We start from the raw sequence: 21,981 nt of genomic DNA, 5'->3' as shown, positions 1-21,981 counted from the left end.
GTTCAAAACATTATCATAAACTGACAATATTTACGGTAATAATATGGTTTGACAACTTCTCCAATTTACCAGAATCTAGGAGAAAACAAAACATGTGACTTTACTTTTACAGGCTGCTGTATAACTTGCTCGTTTCATCATGATGAATAAATGTTTCCACCATGGACTGATACAGTAAAATGAAAGTGAGAACGCAAGTCGGAAAATCCGTGAGAGCTCATCGCTGTCAACACGACAGTAACAATAGGAACTATTGTTATTTGGGTTTGAGTTTCCCGAGAGACAGATACAGTTGACGGACATAGGAAGTCTGTGTGCTTATGTTTGTTATGGTCCGAGTTGCGGAGCTGCAATAAACGCTGACTCAAATGAGTTCAAGAAACTAAATTCTGTGCTTTATGAAGAGTGAAAAAAGCAGAATTTACAAAATCATTCGGCCGATCAGAGTGAAGTATTACCGAAACAAAATGGTGACGTCACGTACCGTAATGGTCGGCAACGGGTCCCGCATACGTTTCTTCAACACAACGTGGCCGTGTCAATAAAAAAAAAAAAAAAAAAAAAAAACGGTTTATATATATATATATGTATATATATATATATGTATATATGTATATATGTAATATATATATTAGGGCTGTCAAAATTATCGCGTTTAACGGGCGGTATTTTTTTAAATTAATCACGTTCAAATATTTGACGCAATTAACGCACATGCCCTGCTCAGACAGATTTAAATGACAGTGCAGTGAAATGCCCACTTGTTAATTGTCTTTTATGGAGTTTTGCCGCCCTCTGCTGGCGCTTGGGTGCTACTGATTTTATAGGCTTCACCACCCATGAGCATTGTGTAAGTAATTATTTACATCAACAACGGCGGGCTACCAGTTTATTTTTTGATTGAAAATTTTACAAATTTAATTGAAACGAAAACATTAAGAGGGGTTTTAATATAAAATTTCAATAACTTTATCTAACATTTATCTTTTAAGAACTACAAGTCTTTCTATCCATCGATCGCTTTGAGAATGTTAATAATGTTAATGCCATCTCGTGGATTTATTGTTTTAATAAACAAATACAGTCCTTATGTACCGTATGTTGAATGTATATATCCATCTTGTGTCTTATCTTTCCATTCCAACAATAACTTTCAGAAAAATATGGCATATTTTATAGATGGTTTGAATTGCGATTAATTACGATTAATTACGATTAATTAATTTTTAAGCTGTAATTAACTCGATTAAAAAAATTTTAATCGTTTGACAGCCCTAATATATATATTTCTGTCTCCATCCATGTACCCGTTTATAATGCGCACCATGATTTTACAAGTTGATTTTGGGGAAAAAAAGTGTGCTTTATATTCGGGAAATTACAGTATATTACGTGTGTTAAAATAATGAAAACAGTTATATGGTGTGTACGAGAAAGGTAACTATTCCCTTCACAGTTTTTACTAACCTTTAATTTTGTATAAATGCGAAATCATGTTGGAGGTATTTCCTCCTTGGCAGCCACCCTCTGCAAACGTTTTACATGTCGGTTGGCCCTCCTCCGCTAAGCCGCGGCTGTCTGTAACTTATCGGTTGCCAAAGTATTCCCATACCAGCGATTTCGTTTTCTTCGATGGGGGGAAAAAGTTCTGGAGTTTCACCTCCTCCAGCCATCGTGTAGCACAGCTGACACACTGACACTGCGCAACATCCGGTTGGGGAGGGTTGAGCCTTACAGCTCCATGCATTTTTGGGACATAACAAATAGCTAATACCTTACGGACGGTATGACCGAAAATGTCGTCTTAGTCTCTTGGACGAAAATACCAATTAGACTTAGTCGTATTTTAGTCATTTCAAAATGTGTTCGTCTTCGTCTAGTTTTAGTCAAAGAAAACTTGTCTAGTTTTAGTTGACAATTCTCAAAATGTTTTCGTTTACAAACTTCAAAAGTTTTAGTCAATGAATACATGAATTAGGGCTGCAGCTATCGAATATTGTAGTAGTCGATTAATCGATGGACTAGTTAGTTCGAATAATCGAGTAATCGGATAGGGAACATGAAAAATTAAAATAACTGAGCTGAACCTCAAACGGTATAGAAAAAATAAAAATAAAAATCAGGATCTATGTACAACAAAAGAACAATTGGCTAACTTACATAGCAAAAGTCCGCTAGCTTAAATGCTCTAAAACGCTAAAGTTTTGTTTTGTTTTGTTTTGTTTTAACAATGCTCTTAACTAAGGGTTCGGACACATATTCCCACAAAAAAAAAAAAAAAACGGCTACATATACCTAAAAACTAAATTATGAATGCATTAAAAAACATTAGCTCAAACAAAAACTTAGCTTACGTTGGTCTTAACAGGGAGCAGTTGGATTCAGCCATGTGAAAAGAGGTAGAGCAGAGGGCAGTGTATCCACCCTGATCAATAAAACTAAAAGCAAAAACTTTAAAAATAAACCATTACAATGCCACTTTAATTAAACGAATACTCGAAGCAACAAAATTTAATTCGAATATTTTTTTCAGATCGAATACTTGAGTTAATCGATTGATCGTTGCAGCACTAAATGAATAAATAAAAGACTTAGGGTTAGGGTTAGGACCAACAATTTTGAATGACCATGACAGACGAGCACATAACTGTAGAGTCTACAAGGACATCACCATTTTCATTATGATAATACACACTCAGCAGGAAAACAGCACATTATTTGAAATTAATTAAACTCACCTGGACGCCACGAACTTTATGTGAAATGTTTTCCAAGTGTTTAAGAAGACACAGAGTCACCACGCTGAATACTAATGCTAACGCGAACGCTATGCTAACACTTCAAGTTAGTTTATTTACCCAGCACAGACTGTTAAAGGCTAAAGCAACATGGCATAGCCAAGATGAGAAAACAAAACTTACCAAGCAACACCTAACACGTGTTTTACAAAAACAGCCTGGAATGGGCACGCGCTTAAGCCTGTATGTGGGGCGACGGAGATGCAGCGTGTCACATGAGTGACACAAACAAACACTGCGAAATGCGTGCTAACTACACACACAATAAGAAAATATCACACATTGTGAATTCATGACAGAAACTATGGGGAATTTTCATCTCGTTCCTATGTCATCAGATGACAACTGGAATCCATCTCATTATGTTTTAGTCTCCCAAAACACGTTTTCAGTATGTCATTGGGACGTCATCGTCATGAAAAAAAATTGTTGGTTGATGAAATATTTTCGTTGTTGTCATCATTGACGAAAACAACAATGTAAAACATTTGTAATATGTCGACTGACAAGTAGTTACATTTGTTACAAATAGCTTGATGCGAACACAAAGACGGCAGAGTAACAACAGATACAAAAAGTTATGTCCGAGGAAGCAAAAAAAAAGTGAGGCTACCAAGATACTCAAGAATAAACATTGGCCCGTCTTTTACTCGCTGGAGTGACCCCGCCCCTCAAATGAACTCATCAACGCTGACACATGGTTGCTAACCGTCAAATGCTATTTTTTTAGTTACAAATGTAGTCATCACCTTATTACTATTCATCCTTCACACAGCTGCTGGAAACAAAAGTGTTGTTTAATCCATCTGCAGGCGACAGGAGGATCATGATTTTATTACATTGTGCGGGTGTGCGCTGATCCTTAAGGCAAGACACTACAACTTTTGTCTTCCGGCATCACTAAAATTGACCAAAACTGAAAAGTTATCTAGTGTTGCTTGTGGGCGCCACTGTACTTGGCAGTAATGTAAAGATCTATTCAATTATGATTAATATTAATATATAGAAAGGTATATATACGTACTTTGAAAAAATTTTTTATGCAAAATAAATGATCATTGTGGTCTTTTAACTTCTCTTAGGTCAGTGCTTCTCAAGTATTTTCTTTTACGCCCCAAGGAAGACGTAAATGTTTCGCGCCACCCCAACTCTGCCATCACCAGTGTTGTCATAGATTACTTGAAAAAGTAATTTAATTACTGATTACACCTCAAAAAAGTAATCTAGTTACTTTACTGATTACTTTATTATCAAAGTAACTAAGTTACTTTAAAAGTAATTTGTCAGTTACTTTTCCCAATTTTTCTCCCTTTGCTGGCTCAACAGAAAAATTTCATCGCATGTAATTGAATTTTTCAGATAAGGCTTTATCTTCGAGTTATTAATGGAGTTGATTTCAACCACCATTGACTTGCGCTAGCTCAGCCACTCCGGAGCCCTGAAACTAACAAATAACTGACAAACTGCACGGAATTTGTTCAAAACAACTCCAACGACTAATTAAACCCCCACTAACTCGAAGATTAAGCCTAATGTCAAAAATTCTGAACTCCCCCTTTAAAATAAAGACCTAGCCGTTAAAATGCTGTCTATAAAAGTTGTAAAGCAATAAAACAAACAACAAAAACAAATGCAATGAACAAGAATCCTACAAAGTATTTCATAATGTATGCAGTATAGGCCAAAAGTTTGGAGACACCTCAAGGGTGGATACTTTGAAGAATGTAGAATATAAAACCTGTTTTCAAGTACATAATTCCTCATGTTCATTCATAGTTTTGATATTTTCAGTGAGAATTTACAATAGTAGTGAAAATATATAAAAAGCACAAATGATGAGGCGTGTCCAAACTTTTGACTTTTGACTCGCTCTTTTGTCCCCCCCCCCCAGGGCCGGCCCAGGCCATTTGGGGGCCCTAAGCAAAATAATGCCAAAGGGCCCATATTTTTGGCCCACCATTTCGTCACAGTGTACTGTGAAACCCATACATGCAATCCAACCCATACGTCCATATTTTGTATATTAATCAGATTTTGTTGCACTGCATACCTCAAACTTCTCACCACAAATGATTGTCAGTACTTACAGTAGATGGCGCCAAACATTTTTCTAAAAGAGGAAAAGAAAAGTTAATGAAGAACTTTTATTTTTTAAGCTTGTAATCAAGTATCAAAACTCACAAAAGTCAAATAAAGCAAACTGTAGTAAACGGATGTTTGCATGGATAAACGGCAATGCGCGCCACATTATTCATGATGCTCTATTAACAACGTATAAAATGAGGTTGCCAGATTGGGGGCCCCCTAGAGGAGCCCTAAGCAGCTGCATAGTCTGCGTATAGGCCAGCCCTGTCCCCCCCACACACACACTCACACAAAGTCACACTCCGCCTATGGTTACAAACTATAAAATATACGTAAAGGCTGGTTACAAACTGTAAAAGTGCTGGCTGTCTCGTTACCTGATGGCTTTTGTTGAAATTCGCCCCCCCCAGCCCAGACGCACCCGGGAACAGCACCAGCCAAAATAAGTGCCGCTCGGCTCGCGTGCGCCCGCCGGGAAGGCCGAACATCGCGCGTTCTCTTCTTATTTTTAACCCTTTGTACTGACTCCATTTTTCAAAAGCTTGAAGAACACTCACCGAAAACAGGTTGACAATTTATTCGTCGACAATGGTAAAAACAAGGCAAAAACAGACGACGGATGGACAATTCTGGATCCAAAACAAGGCTACATGTTTCCGAGCAGCAAAAATCTGTGTTATCTCAGTGTCCAGTCTTTTTAAAGTCTTTGCTGAAGCGGGCCGTGTCGAAGGCGTGTCCGAAGGTGTGTCTGGGCGTTGCTTTTGGGTCTTCCCCTCGATGGCCGGTTTTGGGCGGCTTAGGTTCGTGCGCGGATTGGGACGCCCGCTATCAACTTTGCTATCCGGGCTGGCTGTACTTGTTTTAGGACAAATACTTTGTCCTTGGAGTTTGCTGGGAGAGCTGATTGCAAGAGTTGGTGCGTCAATTTTGTGATGAGACGGCATTGTGTATCTCTTCTATTTCTTCTCATTAAACTATGGTGTGCTATTTATTTATATTAGTAGTGTAGTCCTACCGTAAATATGAAAATGATACTATTTCCTGATTAATTATATTACGTGTGTTAGAGTAATGCAAACAGTTAGACGGTGCCTACGAGAACCTGTACCATATGTATGTGTTAGACTATATATGTGTTAGACTAATGCAAACAATTATATGGTGTGTGCGATGACGATATCTTTTCCCCTTCACTTTGTTTCGATTTTTGTCGCATTGTGCCGTAATTCCAAGTTGTTCCTTGAATTGGATGTAGAGTTATTAGCGGTCGACTGCCCTTTTGAGCCAGCGCAAAGTTTGCGACGCACGGAGATATTTTTGGTCATCTTTATTGGAGAGAAATGTGAAGTCATGGCTGTATGTCCAATAAGCAAATGCAGCTGTTTGTGGTTCTTCTCCTACATCTTCCACTGTTAGCATCCTGAGAGGTAGCCAGTTGTTTGTTGGCTGCCAACAGCGCTCATAGCATGGTAATACACGTGACCCGTTTTTTTTTCCCCCGATGAGAAAACGTGACATCCGATGTCACTGCCAAACTCAAGAGCAATATTTTCTATTCAAATTCTCTTCATACATGACTACAGTATTCTTTATTCTACATACATCATGAGCAAAAAACAAAATAGTAACGCACAGACACTAAGGAAACAAACTTTAATCAGATTACTGGCTTCGAAAAATGAACGCGTTAGATTACTCGTTACTGAACGAAAGTAATCAGATTACGCGTGGCCATCACTGTAAATAGTATAATTTATCTATAAAATCATAAGCATGGCGAGTAAGCCAGCGAGTAATGAGTTTCGGATTCAGAGGTACAGTGCTGACCGAAAGTATTGGCACCCCTCCAATTAAATGCTCAATATCTTTCAGAAAATGATTGCAATTACAAATGCTTTGGTAGTAATATCTTTATTTATATTGCTTGCAAAACAGAATGAAAAAACATTAAATCATGATCATTTTACACAAAACTCCAAAAATTGGCCGGACAATAGTATTGGCAGCCTCAGCCTAATACTTGGTAGCACAACCTTTCGACAAAATAACTGCGAACAATTGCTTTCAGTATCTATCAATGAGTTTCCTACAATGCTTTTCTGGAATTTAAGACCATTCGTCAACTGCTAAGTATGTTTCCCGAGGTCACAAGCTCCGCCATAATGTGTATCACAGAAATCAAAAGCAAAAGTACAAGAAGGCTAATATAAGAACACAGGTTGTTACAGTGTGCACAGATTTGTAATACTGTGAGTAAGTAACTAGCAGCATGTAGTGATGTAGTGGTAATATATCAGTGCGTATATGACAATTTACATGACTCATATTAGGAGGCAAATGGCTGACATGATATGATAGTGCAAATGACAGTTCATAGTGCATAGATATTGATATAAAAGCGCAAAAATGCTGTAATGTAACTGCAAATATTGCATATTTTGTACTCAGATTATGCAGCACCCAGGTTGAGACAGATGTCTCAGAACATACAGTGGGGCAAATAAGTATTTAGTCAAACAGCAATTGTGTAAATTCTCCTACTTGAAAAGATTAGAGAGGCCTGTAATTGTCAACATGGGTAAACCTCAACCATGAGAGACAGAATGTGGAGAAAAAAAAAAAACAGAAAATCACATTGTTTGATTTTTAAATAATTTACTTGCAAATCATGGTGGAAAATAAGTATTTGGTCAATACCAAAGTTCATCTCAGTACTGTGTTATGTACCCTTTGTTGGCAATAACGGAGGCCAAACGTTTTCTGTAACTCTTCACTCTTCGTTTGGTGTAAAGAAATCAACTATTATTAGAAAATGGAAGGCATACAAGACCACTGATAATCTGGGGCTCCATGCAAGATCTCACCCCGTGGCGTCAAAATGATAACAAGAACTGTGAGCAAAAATCCCAGAACCACATGGGGGTACATAGTGAATGACCTACAGAGAGCTGGGACCACAGTAACAAAGGCTACTATCAGTAACACAATGCGCCGCCAGGGACTCAAATCCTGCACTGCCAGATGTGTCCCCCTGCTGAAGCCAGTAAACGTCCAAGCTTGTCTGCGGTTCGCTTGAGAGCATTTGGATCATTCAGAAGAGGACTGGGAGAATGTGTTATGGTCAAATGAATCCAAAATACGACTTTTTGGTAGAAACACAGGTTTTCGTGTTTGGAGTAGAAGGAATACTGAATTGCATCCAAAGAACACCATACCCACTGTGAAGCATGGGGGTGGAAACATCATGCTTTGGGGCTGTTTTTCTGCAAAGGGACCAGGATGACTGATCTGTGTAAAGGAAAGAATGAATGGGGCCATGTATCGAGATATTTTGAGTGAAAATCTCCTTCCATCAGCAAGAGCACTGAAGATGAGATGTGGCTGGGTCTTTCAGCATGACAATGATCCCAAACACACAGCCAGGGCAACAAAAGAGTGGCTTCGTAAGAAGCATTTCAAGGTCCTGGAGTGGCCAAGCCCGTCTCCAGATCGCAACCCCATAGAAAATCTGTGGAGGGAGTTGAAAGTCCGTGTTGCCCAACGACAGCCCCAAAACATCACTGCTCTAGAGGAGATCTGCATGGATGAATGGGCCAAAATACCAGCAACAGTGTGTGAAAAGCTTGTGAAGAGTTACAGAAAACGTTTGGCCTCCGTTATTGCCAACAAAGGGTACAGAACAAAGTATTGAGATGAACTTTTGGTATTGACCAAATACTTATTTTCCACCATGATTTGCAAATAATTTCTTTAAAAATCAAACAATGTGATTTTCTCTTTTTTTTTCCACATTCTGTCTCTCGTTGCTGTCTCTCTAATATTTTATTATATTATATTTTATATAATTTGCCCCACTGTATTACTTAGCTAGATACATGTGACAATGTTGAGGCATTAGCAGACATTTACCAGATACCAGATAAACATAAGATAACTTCAAGACAAAAAGTTCAAAAGTTAAAAAGAATCTTAGACATAGATCGTTTAGCTGTTAATTTGGATGCAAAAATGTGATGAGGAAACATAGGCAGAGTTTGACTTTTGTGGCACGGGGCAAAAATGTTGGACACCTGGACTTAGAAGTTTTCTGAATGGGAGGAATACCTGCAAAAACTAACACGTGCATTGGTAGAACATGAAAACATCTCACAAGAAGGCATGAGTTAAATTAAACAGACCCTATCCGGTAGTCCACCGTGCTTCCCACCGCCCTTCAACATGTGGCAATATCTTCTCTTCATATTGAGGTTAAGTATTCAGCAAGGTCATCATCCACCACTAGAGGGCACTTGCTTTTGTAAGAATTGTGGGGGGGAAGCAGTCTCAGCCATAACACAACTCATCAAATGTCACCAGTGAGATGCAAAAGACATTTCAGATGGTTGCTGATATATGACCAGTCTGCACCCGAAATGACCACACATACTTAAGAAGCTTATGGAGCTAAGAGGGCACAGCGACAACACATAAGTCTATTTGTAGGTACCTGCTGCATGGAGCATCACTCAATTATCCAAGAGGATACTATACTATTCACAAGATTAAAACAAACAAAAAAATACATAACCATTCCTCATGCGACTATTCTCTGCCTTTGAGTATGCAGTATTCTAGTTAATGTTTATTTGCACTGCATAATTTTGGTCCTTTTTACTTTTATATTTTTATTATAAAAACATAAAAACTCTGGAATTAGGGCACAAGAGATGTATACTATTAGTATACGGCTGAAAAAGCAGTTTCTGCTCTTGCACGCCTCTTTAAAAGAAACTGCTGTATTTTAAGCCAAAAGAACTGTTGTGTATGATTGAACAATATGTCTATATGCTGCCATAGCAGATTCATGGCGCAATAAGCCCCCGAACTATTTTTAATTTGTCCGTTTTACCCTGAAAACCCCCGTTTACAGACGTCGCGCAACCGCTTTTGTTTCAACCTAGCCATAAAAAGGTAAGTAATTGTTTTTATTCTTTGAAATGTCTGTAATTTTTGCTTTGAATCATTAATTGATGTCTAATATTTAGTTTAAAACAAAAAAACGACTGAAAAATTATTCACTCGCATATTTTAAACTTTTAAACAAATTACATCACAATTAAAAAATTGGCGTCTGTAAAAAAGTAACAGATATCTACCTCATAATTATCAATTAATTGTATTTTATTTGTTACTGCCGCATTTTCTCTGATATGTTAGATGATAAATAATCAATCCAAACAGATAATTGAAAAAAAAAATCGCTTATAAAGGTAAATATATGAAAAAGAAAATCTCGACCATGCCTTGATGTCTGCGATTTCTGCATCGCAACCCTTGTTATATGACTATGTTTCACCCATAAAATCCCCCCAAAATCCAGCTGTGGCATTCACAGCTGTGTCTTGACACTCAGTGATAAATGCTACATGGAGTTTTTGGATCGAAAAAAGGTAAGTACGCGATAATATCTCGCTAAAGTCATGGCGTCTTTAATTCTGCTCTCGCGTGCTTTCACCTCCGGATAGGATTTCGTTGTTTAATTTTTTTTTCCCCCAAATGCCCTCCTGTTCAAAAATTTTCTTCCCCCAGAAAATTGAGATTTTAAGCTTTCCAATGATGTATCACACATACATATCGGACAATTTTGAAAGTTGGCCAAATTGGGCGTCTCAGAGTGGAACTTCAAATCACCTGAGTGTTTTCCGCCATATACCTCTTGTGCCCTAATTCCAGAGTGTAAAATCTGTACAAGTACACAAACGAGTAATTTTTTTATAGGGTGCAATTTGGATATAACTAGGCATGTGCCGGTATGAGATTCTGACGGTATGATAACCTTAAGCCAAAATATCACGGTATCGCAGTATCAAGGTATTGCAATTACGGCTCTAAAATGTGTTACTTTGAGATATTGGGGTTAAAAAAAAATCAGTTGTACAGGATTTTATCAAATTCAAATTGGAACATAAGTATATTGTCCCATAGAGGTCATAATGATATTGAAGGGACACATTTCACAGACACTGCGCCACGCCTTCCAGTAGGGGGCCGTCCCACAAAAGGAGACTGTTTTACGTCCATATGTATATAGAATTCAGGGATTTAAGCATTCATTCACAAGAATTTTCAACAGAAAAAGCTCTTTGTGGTGATAAGGCAGCGCCACAGTGGCTTATAGACTAGCAGCACATTCGACATATTTATGTAAAATAAATGCTAACTGCCTGATTTTTTTGCTCTTTTAACAAAGAATCGAGACTTTGCACTATAAGCGTCCACCAAATTTGACACGAAAACGGCATTTATTCATAGATAAACTGCAATGGACTATAAGCCACAGCTGTCCTCACTGTATTATGGGATATTTACACCAAAAGATATTAACCAGTAACACTTTTTTTGACAGCGGCATCATAATGCTGTCATAAGACCAAATGAACCACCATGAAGCTTTTAACCAATTGTCTGTAAAGCTTCATTACTTCAAGATGCTTCACTTGGCCATCACTGCTCCCTGGGGGGAGGCAGTCAACCTCTGCTGCCACCTGCTGTCAACACTTTTGTTGTCCAACATGCCTCCTAGCATGCATTGCAGCTCTACAGATGTAACTAACAATCAAAATCCAAGTTTTGTGTTAATTATGTCTTCAGTTACTGTTCCAGTTGTTTCATTAGTTGCTAGTTAAGGTATTTGTAACACTTTATTTGACGGTGGTGCCATAAGACTGTCACAAGACCCTTATAATGATAACATGACACTGTCATGAGCATTAATGAATGCTTATGAAAGATGTCATTTTGTGTCATCCCGCAAATTATCTCACTTTTGAATGGATGTAAAAGATCTGAGCTGGATGTAAATGGAGTTAGTGACATCATTTGCCGAATGACACTTAATTTCTGTCATAAGCGTTCATTAATGCCCATGTTAATGTAATGTCATAATTATGACGATCTTAATGCAATCTTATGACGCCACTGTCAAATAAAATGTCACCTATAAACCCGAATAAATCAACAAATAAGCCACAGCTGTCCTCAGTGTATTATGAGATATTTACACCAAAAGATATTAACCGGTAATACTTTATTTGAAATGGCATCATACGACCGTCATAAGACCAAATTAACCACCATGAAGCTTTCAACCAGTTGGTTGCAAAGCTTCATTGCTTCCAGAAGCTTCACTTGGCCATCACTGCTCTCTTCGGGGAGACAGTCAACCATTGCTGCCATCTGCTGTCAACATTATTGTCTTCCAACCTGCCTCCTAGCATGCATTGCAGCACTATAAATGTAAATAACAATCCAAATTAATGTTTTGCGCTAATTATTTCTTCAGTTACTGGTAGCAGTTGTTTCATTAGTTGCTAGTTAGGGTATTTGGTGACACTTTATTTGACGGTTGCGCCATAAGACTGTCATAAGACCATCATAATTATGGCATGTCACTGCCATGAGCATTAATGAATGCTTATGACAGATGACAGATGTCATCATCCCGCAAATTATCTCCATTTTGAATGGATGTAAAAGATCCGAGCTGGACATAAATGGAGTTAGTGACATAATTTGCCGGATGACACTTTATGATATCCATCATAAGCATTCATTAATGCCCATGACAATGTCATGTCATATTTATGACGGTCTTATGATGCCGCTGTGAAATAAAGTGTTACCTATTAACCCCCAACCCCCCAAAAAAACAAAGTCGCACTGCACTACAAGCCACAGCTGTCCTCACTGTATTATGGGATAGTTACACCAAAACATATTAACTAGTAACACTTTATTTGACAGCGGCATCATACGACTGCCATAAGACCAAATGAACCACCATGAAGCTTTTAACCAATTGTCTGTAAAGCTTCATTACTTCAAGAAGCTTCCCTTGGCCATCACTGCTCCCTTGGGGGAGGCAGTCAACCTCTGCTGCCACCTGCTGTTAATACTTTTGTTGTTCAACATGCCTCCTAGCATGCATTGCAGCACTACAGATGTAAATAACAATCAAAATTCATGTTTTGTGCTAATTATTTCTTCAGTTACTGTTCCAGTTGTTTCATTAGTAGCTAGTTAAGGTATTTAGTAATCCTATATTTGACGGTGGTGCCATAAGACTGTCATAAGACTATTATAATTATGACATGACCCTGCCATGAGCATTAATGAATGCTTATGACAGATGTCATTTTGTGTCATCCCGCAATTTATCTTTATTTTGAATGGATGTAAAAGATCCGAGCTGGACATAAATGGAGTTAGTGACATCATTTGCCGGATGACACTTAATGATATCGGTCATAAGCATTCATTAATGCCCATAATAATGTCATGTCATAGTTATGACGTTTAATCGACAAATAAGACGCACTGGACTATAAGACACAGGATTCAAAATGAGGGGGAAAAGTAGCGGCTTATAGTCCAAAAATTACGGTCATTATTTTCTAGACTGAATTTAAATGAAACACACTGGGGACATAGCAAAATTCCATAACAAAAGAAGTAAATTGAATTTAGAGAATAGAATTTAGGAGCCTAGATTTTTTAAATTTATTATAGATGGCAATTGATAATACACACACACAAAACAAGTTGAATGAGTATTTGTCCAACTTTAATGAAAATACAGGTTCATTTACACTGGCACCCAACAAAAAAAAATAACCCAGTTACAACTTTGTTTCAGTTTAGTCCTATTGTAAATTTTGCACATCAGATCGAAACTAAATCATAACGATACTAAAACTTGGGATTTTCCTTTTACTTTTCCTTGCGATTTGAAAGTTATGTTTTGCGTGTCCACTCAGGGAAAACCGCCTGCGCCTTCCCATGTGGATGTGTCATAGTGCTGACTGCTAAGACACCAAGCCCCGCCTCCGTCGCACAGCCATTGGTCGGCGTCACTTTTTTAGTGGCGTCAAATGCCAACAAATACACGTGCTGGCAGTAAACTCAGGAACTGCTCGTGAAACAGCGTGTCAGGGCGTTTTTAAAGATCTTTAAAGTGCCTTCGACTTCGAGTTAAGCTTAACATTTCGCTCTAGAGGAAAAACTTTGTTTTTTTTTTATTTTTTAGATAAAAAAGCAAATCAATAACGCGTTTTTTTTTCCCTTTTGAAGAGCTCAACAACAATGAAACCTCAGGACATCTTACAGTTGAAGGGTAGCTTGTGGGTATTTGGTTATGGATCTTTAGTATGGAAACCTGACTTTGTCTACCAGAAGAGTAAAATAGGCTACATCAATGGCTACAAAAGGCGTTTCTGGCAGGGAGATGACTTCTATCGAGGAGACAAGGAAAATGTGAGTCTTATGCATATTTTTTAAAGCAACATTTCTTCTCAAACTATTGCTGAATACTGTACTAAGTCCAGATGTTGTCCATATCTCCACAGCTTGGAAGAATAGTGACCCTGGTGGAGGATCAGGATGTAAGTAGTCAACCCTCATTCATAGAAACACTGGATATGTAGCTATAACTGTAAATGTATACTATGAATAGCATGCAGTATACATGCCAGCACGCTTTTTTGTCCCTGCCGATGATCCCATTGGACTGCATGATACATATGTTGCAAGATGACTAAAGTATCATTTTCATTTTGCTACTTGTTTTGCATTTAAATATACATTGCCGCAGCATTGTAATGACATTATTTTACATTTAAAAAGGATTAAGGCCAGGGATGAAAGTGGTTAGAATTTCTTGCCGGGAATCCCTGTCGTGAAGGTCGCCACGGAGCCAGAAATTTTATTGTTTATTTTTATTTTTTATGAGAGGGGTGGGGGTCAAAACTACTGAAATGCAAAGAAAACTGTTTTGGTCATTTATTTCTGTTGAGGTGGTTGCAGCTTCGTAGGATGAATTGACGGAGAATAAGTTGTCTTTTAGCCAAAACTTGGCATGTTTAATATCCATTGACATGCAGATACATCCTCTCTCATTGCTGTCTTCACAGGCAAACCCACAAATCAAAGTCATCAAAGTCAAACACAAAGAAGTAATAAAAGTAGCACTTTAGACAATGAAGTCCCATCCTGCCATCTTGTGGCGAAAAGATAATATGTCAATAATAACAAGCAATAGGAACATTATTTCAACATCAACTGAGGACACATTTATGAATACAAAACATTTCCTCCACCATTTCTCTCAACAATTTCTATAACATATACAAAAACTGATTTTCATTCAAAAATTTTTCAATGATTTGCAAAATAAACGTTAACAAAAACAGCTATAACCCCAACCTTCATCTCCTAATTTTTATTTTCCCGCATTTCCTCACATACTAAATGCCAAATCTCAATTTTAACTACTTAAGAACATAGGATGTATATTGAAATTGAAGATAAACATTTTTTGTTGTGTTTTTTTAATAAAAGATATAAGTAACATACATTCAGAAAAATAAGTACCGTAATTTTCGCACTATAAGGCGCACCTGATTATAAGCTACTACCCACCAAATTTGGCACGAAAATGGCATTTGTTCATAGATAAGCCGCACTGGACTGTAAGCCGCAGCTGTCCTCATTGTATTATGGGATACAGCACTTCTTTTGACAGCGGCATCATACGACTGTCATAAGACCAAATGAACCACCGCCATAAAGCTTTACAGCCAATTGGTTCATTGCTTCAAGAAGCTTCATTTGGTCATCACTGCTCCCTCTGGGTAGACAGTCCACCTCTGCTGCCACCTGCTGTTAGCACTGAAGTCTTCCAACATTCCTCTTAGCATGCACTGCAGCACTACAGATGTACACAACAATCAAAATTCATGTTCTGTGCTAATTATTTCTTCATTTACTGTTCCAGTTGTTTCATTATTTGGTAGTTATGATATTTGGTAAGACTTTATTTGACAATGGCGCCATCAGACTGTCTTTAGACAATCATAATTATGACATAACACCGTCATGAGCATTTATGAAGGCTTATAACAGATGTAATTTAGTGTTAATTGGCAAATTATCTCACTTTTGCATGGATGTAAAAGATCCAAGCTGGACATAAATGGTGTTACCGACATAATTTGCTGGATGACACTTAATAATATAAGCATTCAGTAACACCCATGATAGAGTCATGTCATTATTATTACCGTCTCATGACAATGTTATGAAACCGCTGTCAAATAAAGTGTTACCAATTAATCCAAATGAATCAACAAATAGGCCGCACTGGACTAGAAGCCGCAGGATTCAAAACGAAGGGAAAAAGTTGCGGCTTATAGTCCGAAAACTACGGTACAAATGACATATTATGCGGAGTGAAATGGAATATATTTTGAAGATCGCGCAAACATTGACTTTTTTTTTTTTTTTTTTTTAAATCATAAGGAAATGAATAAGTAGCCTAACATAAATGAACAAATATAAGTCCAAAGTGCACATTGACAGCTAAGATGTTCTGAACCTCCCCATCAGAGCAAATAAAACTAAATATGATAAATAAGCCACCTTAACTCTTTCCTTGCTCTTAAAGATTTGATCAATTTTCTGTTGCATTGCCCTTTTTTTGTTTTTGCTGTTTCAGAATACATGCACTTTTGAACCAATCAGAGCTAACTATCTCTGCTGATCACATGTCAGTATGTCACCCAATTGAACAGATAAATGAGTCCAAGCGTTTTGCTTTGCTGCGTGCATTCGCACATTGACGTGACTCATCATCGTCAAACTCAGATAACTGCAGCAGCTGGGGAAACCTTCACGCCGTCCGTGGAATAAAATGAATAATAAATATTGGTGGAAACGGATGACACTACACAAGCACTTTATTATGCTTGTTGTTAACTCTTGTGTATTTAAATCTGATGTTGGTAGTTTTCTTCTTGGAGATGAAATGCATGTGTGGCAGCGTAGCATTTAAAAAAAAAAATTTAAAAAATTACATAGCGTTTTAACAGTTGCCGTCATATTTTCGGAATCAAAGCACCCTGTACCGGAACAGCATTCCGGCCCTGAATCTTATACTGGAACTGCGTTCCTGACAGTTCTGGCCCACTTTCACCCCTGTGTATACTATGAATAGCATGCAGTATACATGCTAGCGCTTTTTTTTTTGTCCCTGCCGATGATCCCATTGGACTGCATGATACATTTGTTGCAAGATGACTAAAGCATCATTTTCATTTTGCTACTTGTTTTGCATTTAAATATACATTGCCGCAGCATTGTAATGACATTATTTTACATTTAAAAAGGATTAAGGCTTCACGAGAGAGAAATTATTTTTATCAACAATCAGTCTTTAATCATGACAAAATATCATAATTTGGTATGAGGCAAAATTTCGCATTGCTCACATGAACAAAAAAAAGCATGATAATAGGCGTATTATCTAATCTCTTAAAGTGTCAGTCAGAAGTGGTCATTATTGAAAATGATGCATTTGTAATGCCCTTTTGTTTGGATCTCATTAATTAGATTATGCAAGTGTTGCTAATTTGGCAATTAGTGTGTGTAAAAAGTACAGTGATCCCTCGTTTTTCGCAGTTAATAGGGACCAGAACCCACCGATAAGTGAAAAACCGAAAAGTAGTGCCCATTTTTTTTTTTTTTTTTTTTTGTCTGTGTGGGGGTGAGTTCAATGCATATGCGGAGTTTGACTTTTGGGGCGGGGGGGGGGGGGGCAGAACTCGTTGATGACCCCGAAACGCAGTGTCAGCAATAAAATTAACTTACAAGAATATTTATAATAATAAGTTGACAATAAGCGTTTTTTGTTTCCCATCATTCTTGAGAGGAATTCTAAATCAGGCTGTTTAGGCAATACTTTTCGCCAGGATCATCATCTGTTGAATATGGTTCGCCCGCCGGTGTCGTGCCAATGTAGTTACCCCTGTCAAAAATTGTATCCCCTGGGTGGGGCCATATGAAGGTAGATTTGTCTCTTTATTATTAAATTTAAAAAAGTTGCTTCAATAAAACAAAAAAGTTGCTTCAATCAAAATATATATATTCAATCCCCCAAAAAAAGTCGCTTCAATCAAAAAAAATGTGTTTGAATGCCAAAATAAATGTCAAACTTAAAAAAATGCATGTGAAAGCTATTTTTCTTTTGATTGAATTTTTTTTTTAATTTAAGCAACTTTTTTGATTCATGTAATGTTGATTTGTGTTTGAGCCGCATTTTGGCTACGTTTTTTGGATGTTTTTATCTTTATTATTCCATCAAAAAATAAATTGCTTCAAAAAAAAAAAAAAAAATATATATATATTCAAAAAGAAAAATCACTTTAATCAAAGAAAGAAAACTTTCAATCATAAAAAACGTTTTGGAATGCGAAAAAAATATTTGAGATTGAAAAATTTGCATTTGAACACTTAATTTTTCATTGAAAAAGTTTCTTTAATTGAAGCAATGCTTTTTGTGTTTGGGCCATATTATGGGTAGGACATTAGTGTCTAAATCATTCATTCCCAAAAATAAGTTGCTTCAAACAAAAAAAAAATATTTTCAATCAAAGAAAAAAATCATTTGAAAAATAAAATTGCCCACCCTTAATTTTGTTCTTGTTGAAAATTCTATGCAAAGCAAATGACCGTCCAAGGTGCTTGGCACATGATCTGTTCGAAAATAATTTTTAACCCATTATAAAAATATATTTTTTTAGGGCTGTCAAAATTATCGCGTTAACGGGCGGTAATTAATTTTTTAAATTAATCACGTTAAAATATTTGACGCAATTAACGCACATGCCCCGCTCAAACAGATTAAAATGACAGCAGTGTAATGTCCGCTTGTTACTTGTTTTTTTGGTGTTTGGCGCCCTCTGCTGGCGCTTGGGTCCAAATGACTTTATGGGTTTGGGGAGAGCATGGTGTAATTATTGACATCAACAATGGCGAGCTACTAGCTTATTTTTTGATTGAAAATTTTACAAATTTTAATAAAACGAAAACATTAAGAGGGGTTTTAATATAAAATTTCTATAACTTGTACTAACATTTATCTTTTAAGAACTACAAGTCTTTCTATACATGGATCGCTTTAAGAGAATTTTAATAATGTTAATGCCATCTTGTTGATTTATTGTTATAATAAACAAATACAATACTTATGTCTCATCTGACCAAAGCACACGGTCCCAGTTGAAGCCTGGGACCATGTGTATTTTTGTGTGAGACCAAGATTGAGCTTTTTGGCAACAAACAATCTCACTGGGTCTGGTGTGCCACGAAAGATGCGCATGCTGAAAAGCACCTCATACCCACTGTGAAGTATGGGGGTGGGTCAGTGATGCTGTGGGGCTGTTTTGCTTCCAAAGGCCCTGGGAACCTTGTTAGGGTGCATGGCATCATGAATGCTTTGAAATATCAGGACATTTTAAATCAAAATCTGTTGCCCTCTGCCCGAAAGCTGAAGATGGGTTGTCACTGGGTCTTACAGCAAGACAATGACCTTAAACATATGGCCAAATCTACACAGAAATGGTTCACCAGACACAAAATCAAGCTCCTCCCATGGCCATCTCAGTCCCCAGACCTTGTTTTGTTGGCAAAAGGGGGTTGTACAAAGTATTCACACCAGGGGTGCTAATAATTGTGACACACATTATTTGATGTCAAATACTGTTTTCTTTATGTGGGATTTTTTTCCCCACTGAATGAATGCACTTGTATTGAATGTTGGATTTTTCTCTTTTTTTCCATTAAGGTCCCATAGTATTTGAATTAAAAATAAAATTATTAGAAGCTGAAAAACACATCTTAACCAGGGGTGCCAATAATTATGGAGGGCACTGTATACATTCAACATACTGTACATAAGTACTGTATGTGTTTATTATAACAATAAATCAAAAAAATGGCATTAACATTAACATTCTGTTAAAGCGATCCATGGATAGAAAGACTTGTAGTTCTTAAAAGATAAATGTTAGTACAAGTTATAGACATTTTATATTAAAACCCCTTTATATTAAAACCCCTCTTAATGTTTTCGTTTAAATAAAATGTGTAAAATTTTCAATCAAAAAATAAACTAATACTACTAAACTCTTTTCCTTCTTCTCTTGTATTTCTTTTCTTCTGTCCCCCCATAATCCCTTCCTGTTCGCTGCTTTGTCATAATAAAAAGGTATTTTGAATGATCACAATGGGAGTATGTCAGACTCTCAATGTGAAACATTAAAACTGTTCAGAATCTGGGCACTTAGACTTCCATTCTCTGTGTCAAACAGCTGAACAGGACAGGTTTAAAAAAAATAAATAAATAAATAAATAAATAAATAAATAAACTAATAGCTCGCCATTGTTGATGTCAATAATGACACAATGCTCATGGTGCTTAAACCCATAAAATCAGTCGCACCCAAGCGCCAGCAGAGGGCGACAAAACACCAAAAACACAAGTAACAAGTAGACATTACACTGTGCTGTCATTTTAATCTGTTTGAGCGGGGCATGTGCGTTAATTGCGTCAAATATTTTAACGTGATTAATTAAAAAAATTAATTACCGACCGTTAACGTGATAATTTTGATAGCCCTAATTAATTTTTTTAAATTTGGGGGTACAAAAGGGAAAAACATCTTATATGTATCTCTTTCCAATGCTGATGCATATGAATAAATACATTGAACACACCAAAAATAAAAAATAATGTAAATAAGCTCCGCCTCGACTTTGCGGATTGTCAATTTTCACGCGCTGGGGGCGGAGCTACCCATTAACTTCGAAAAACAAGGGGGTCACTGTATTACCATATTAATTTACCGTATTATTAAACATTTTGAAGATTTCTCGGTATGTAAACATTTTTACTTGGAAAAGTATGAACAATACAAAAATAAGTTGTGAAAAGCTTAACCTGCATCGTGTATTATCTCTTAATAAACCATTTTCTATGCTATAAATCCATTATCTTGCCACTGTGTAAGCATCAGTAACAGTTTATTTGTTTTTAATAACTTAGCTCAAGTTACATCATATATTACATAAGTTGAGTGACACTATACCTCCCCATTTTTCTCCCTTGCAGGCTTCTACATGGGGCGTGGCCTTTGAAATCGCAAACAGTCAGATACCTGAGGCTATGAAGTACCTGAACATGAGAGAAGTGGTGGTGGGAGGATACATAACAGAGATGGTGGAGTTCTTCCCTCAGGAGAGGGGCGAGGACACCATCCACGCCTTGGTCTACATCGCTACATCCGACAACCCCACTTACCTGGGCCCCGCCTCGGACCAGGAGATCGCTGACCAGATCGCGTCCTGCAGTGGCAAGACGGGCAGCAACCTTGAATATCTGCTCGGGCTTGCTGACTTCATGCGTCTCCACTGCCCCAAGGTGGAGGATGACCACCTTTTCGGCATCGAAAAGGCCGTTTTAAACAATTTAAAGAACTCTGAAACAAAACTCACCATGGGATCAAACTAAATGACTTCAAGCACTTTACATTATTATGCAGTTTCAATGCAGTTTAAAATGACCTTTCCAGATATTTTAACTCAATTATTAGAGTATTTCATTTTCATATTTAATGTGTTGCCTTTATTTTACTTTATGAAATTTTATATTTACTGTATACTTATTATATTCCCAAAAAAATGCCTTAATCAAACAGTGCTCTGAGTCTTGTGTGAATGGAATTCTCTATATGATATGGTCTGTCGTGCACGTGCAGCTCACATGTCCAACTCATGTGCATGTAAATGTCCCGTCTGGGAAGTGATGACTACTTTTCGGAACTGCAGGGTAGTACTTTGCACGCAAACACTGCTTGAAGGCAGCCTATGTGTCTATATGATTTATTATGTTGAGAGGGCATTAATATTTAATAAATATAGTAATGCATGTCACAGCAAATGAAACACTTTGCAGAGTAAGACTCGTTCCTGATCATTAGTTAAGTTATCAGTGCTTTTAATTATGTTGGAAGTGATTAAAACCACAAATCATATATTCATAACTGGTCTTTAATATGTTGCATTGATATTACAAATCCCAGAATGCACTGCATTCATGGTTGTCCGTCACTCTGCATCATGACAGCTTTATGTAGGTGGTAATCAGTGGTTTAAAAAAATGTGCAGTATGTGAAACACTTATGTCAAAAATTGTAGAGCTATAAATAAAACATAAAGTGAACACTTA

General features: G+C 37.1%; 1 protein-coding gene across 1 annotated transcript; it reads left to right on the top strand.

The window, feature by feature from the left end:
- The first annotated feature begins 13,809 nt into the window (after positions 1-13,809).
- LOC130930724 (glutathione-specific gamma-glutamylcyclotransferase 1-like) lies at positions 13,810-21,698 on the top strand. The gene is made up of 3 exons (XM_057858779.1): positions 13,810-14,174; positions 14,267-14,302; positions 20,866-21,698. Exons 1-3 carry the CDS (start codon positions 14,004-14,006, stop codon positions 21,262-21,264), a joined length of 606 nt encoding a protein of 201 aa, XP_057714762.1. The 5' UTR covers positions 13,810-14,003; the 3' UTR covers positions 21,265-21,698.
- The last annotated feature ends 283 nt before the right edge of the window (positions 21,699-21,981 follow it).

This window comes from Corythoichthys intestinalis, chromosome 15, assembly GCF_030265065.1.
Source record: "Corythoichthys intestinalis isolate RoL2023-P3 chromosome 15, ASM3026506v1, whole genome shotgun sequence".
Classification (NCBI taxonomy): domain Eukaryota; kingdom Metazoa; phylum Chordata; class Actinopteri; order Syngnathiformes; family Syngnathidae; genus Corythoichthys; species Corythoichthys intestinalis.
The sequence above is the reverse complement of the archived record's forward strand: the minus strand, read 5'-3'. Positions and strand labels throughout refer to the sequence as shown.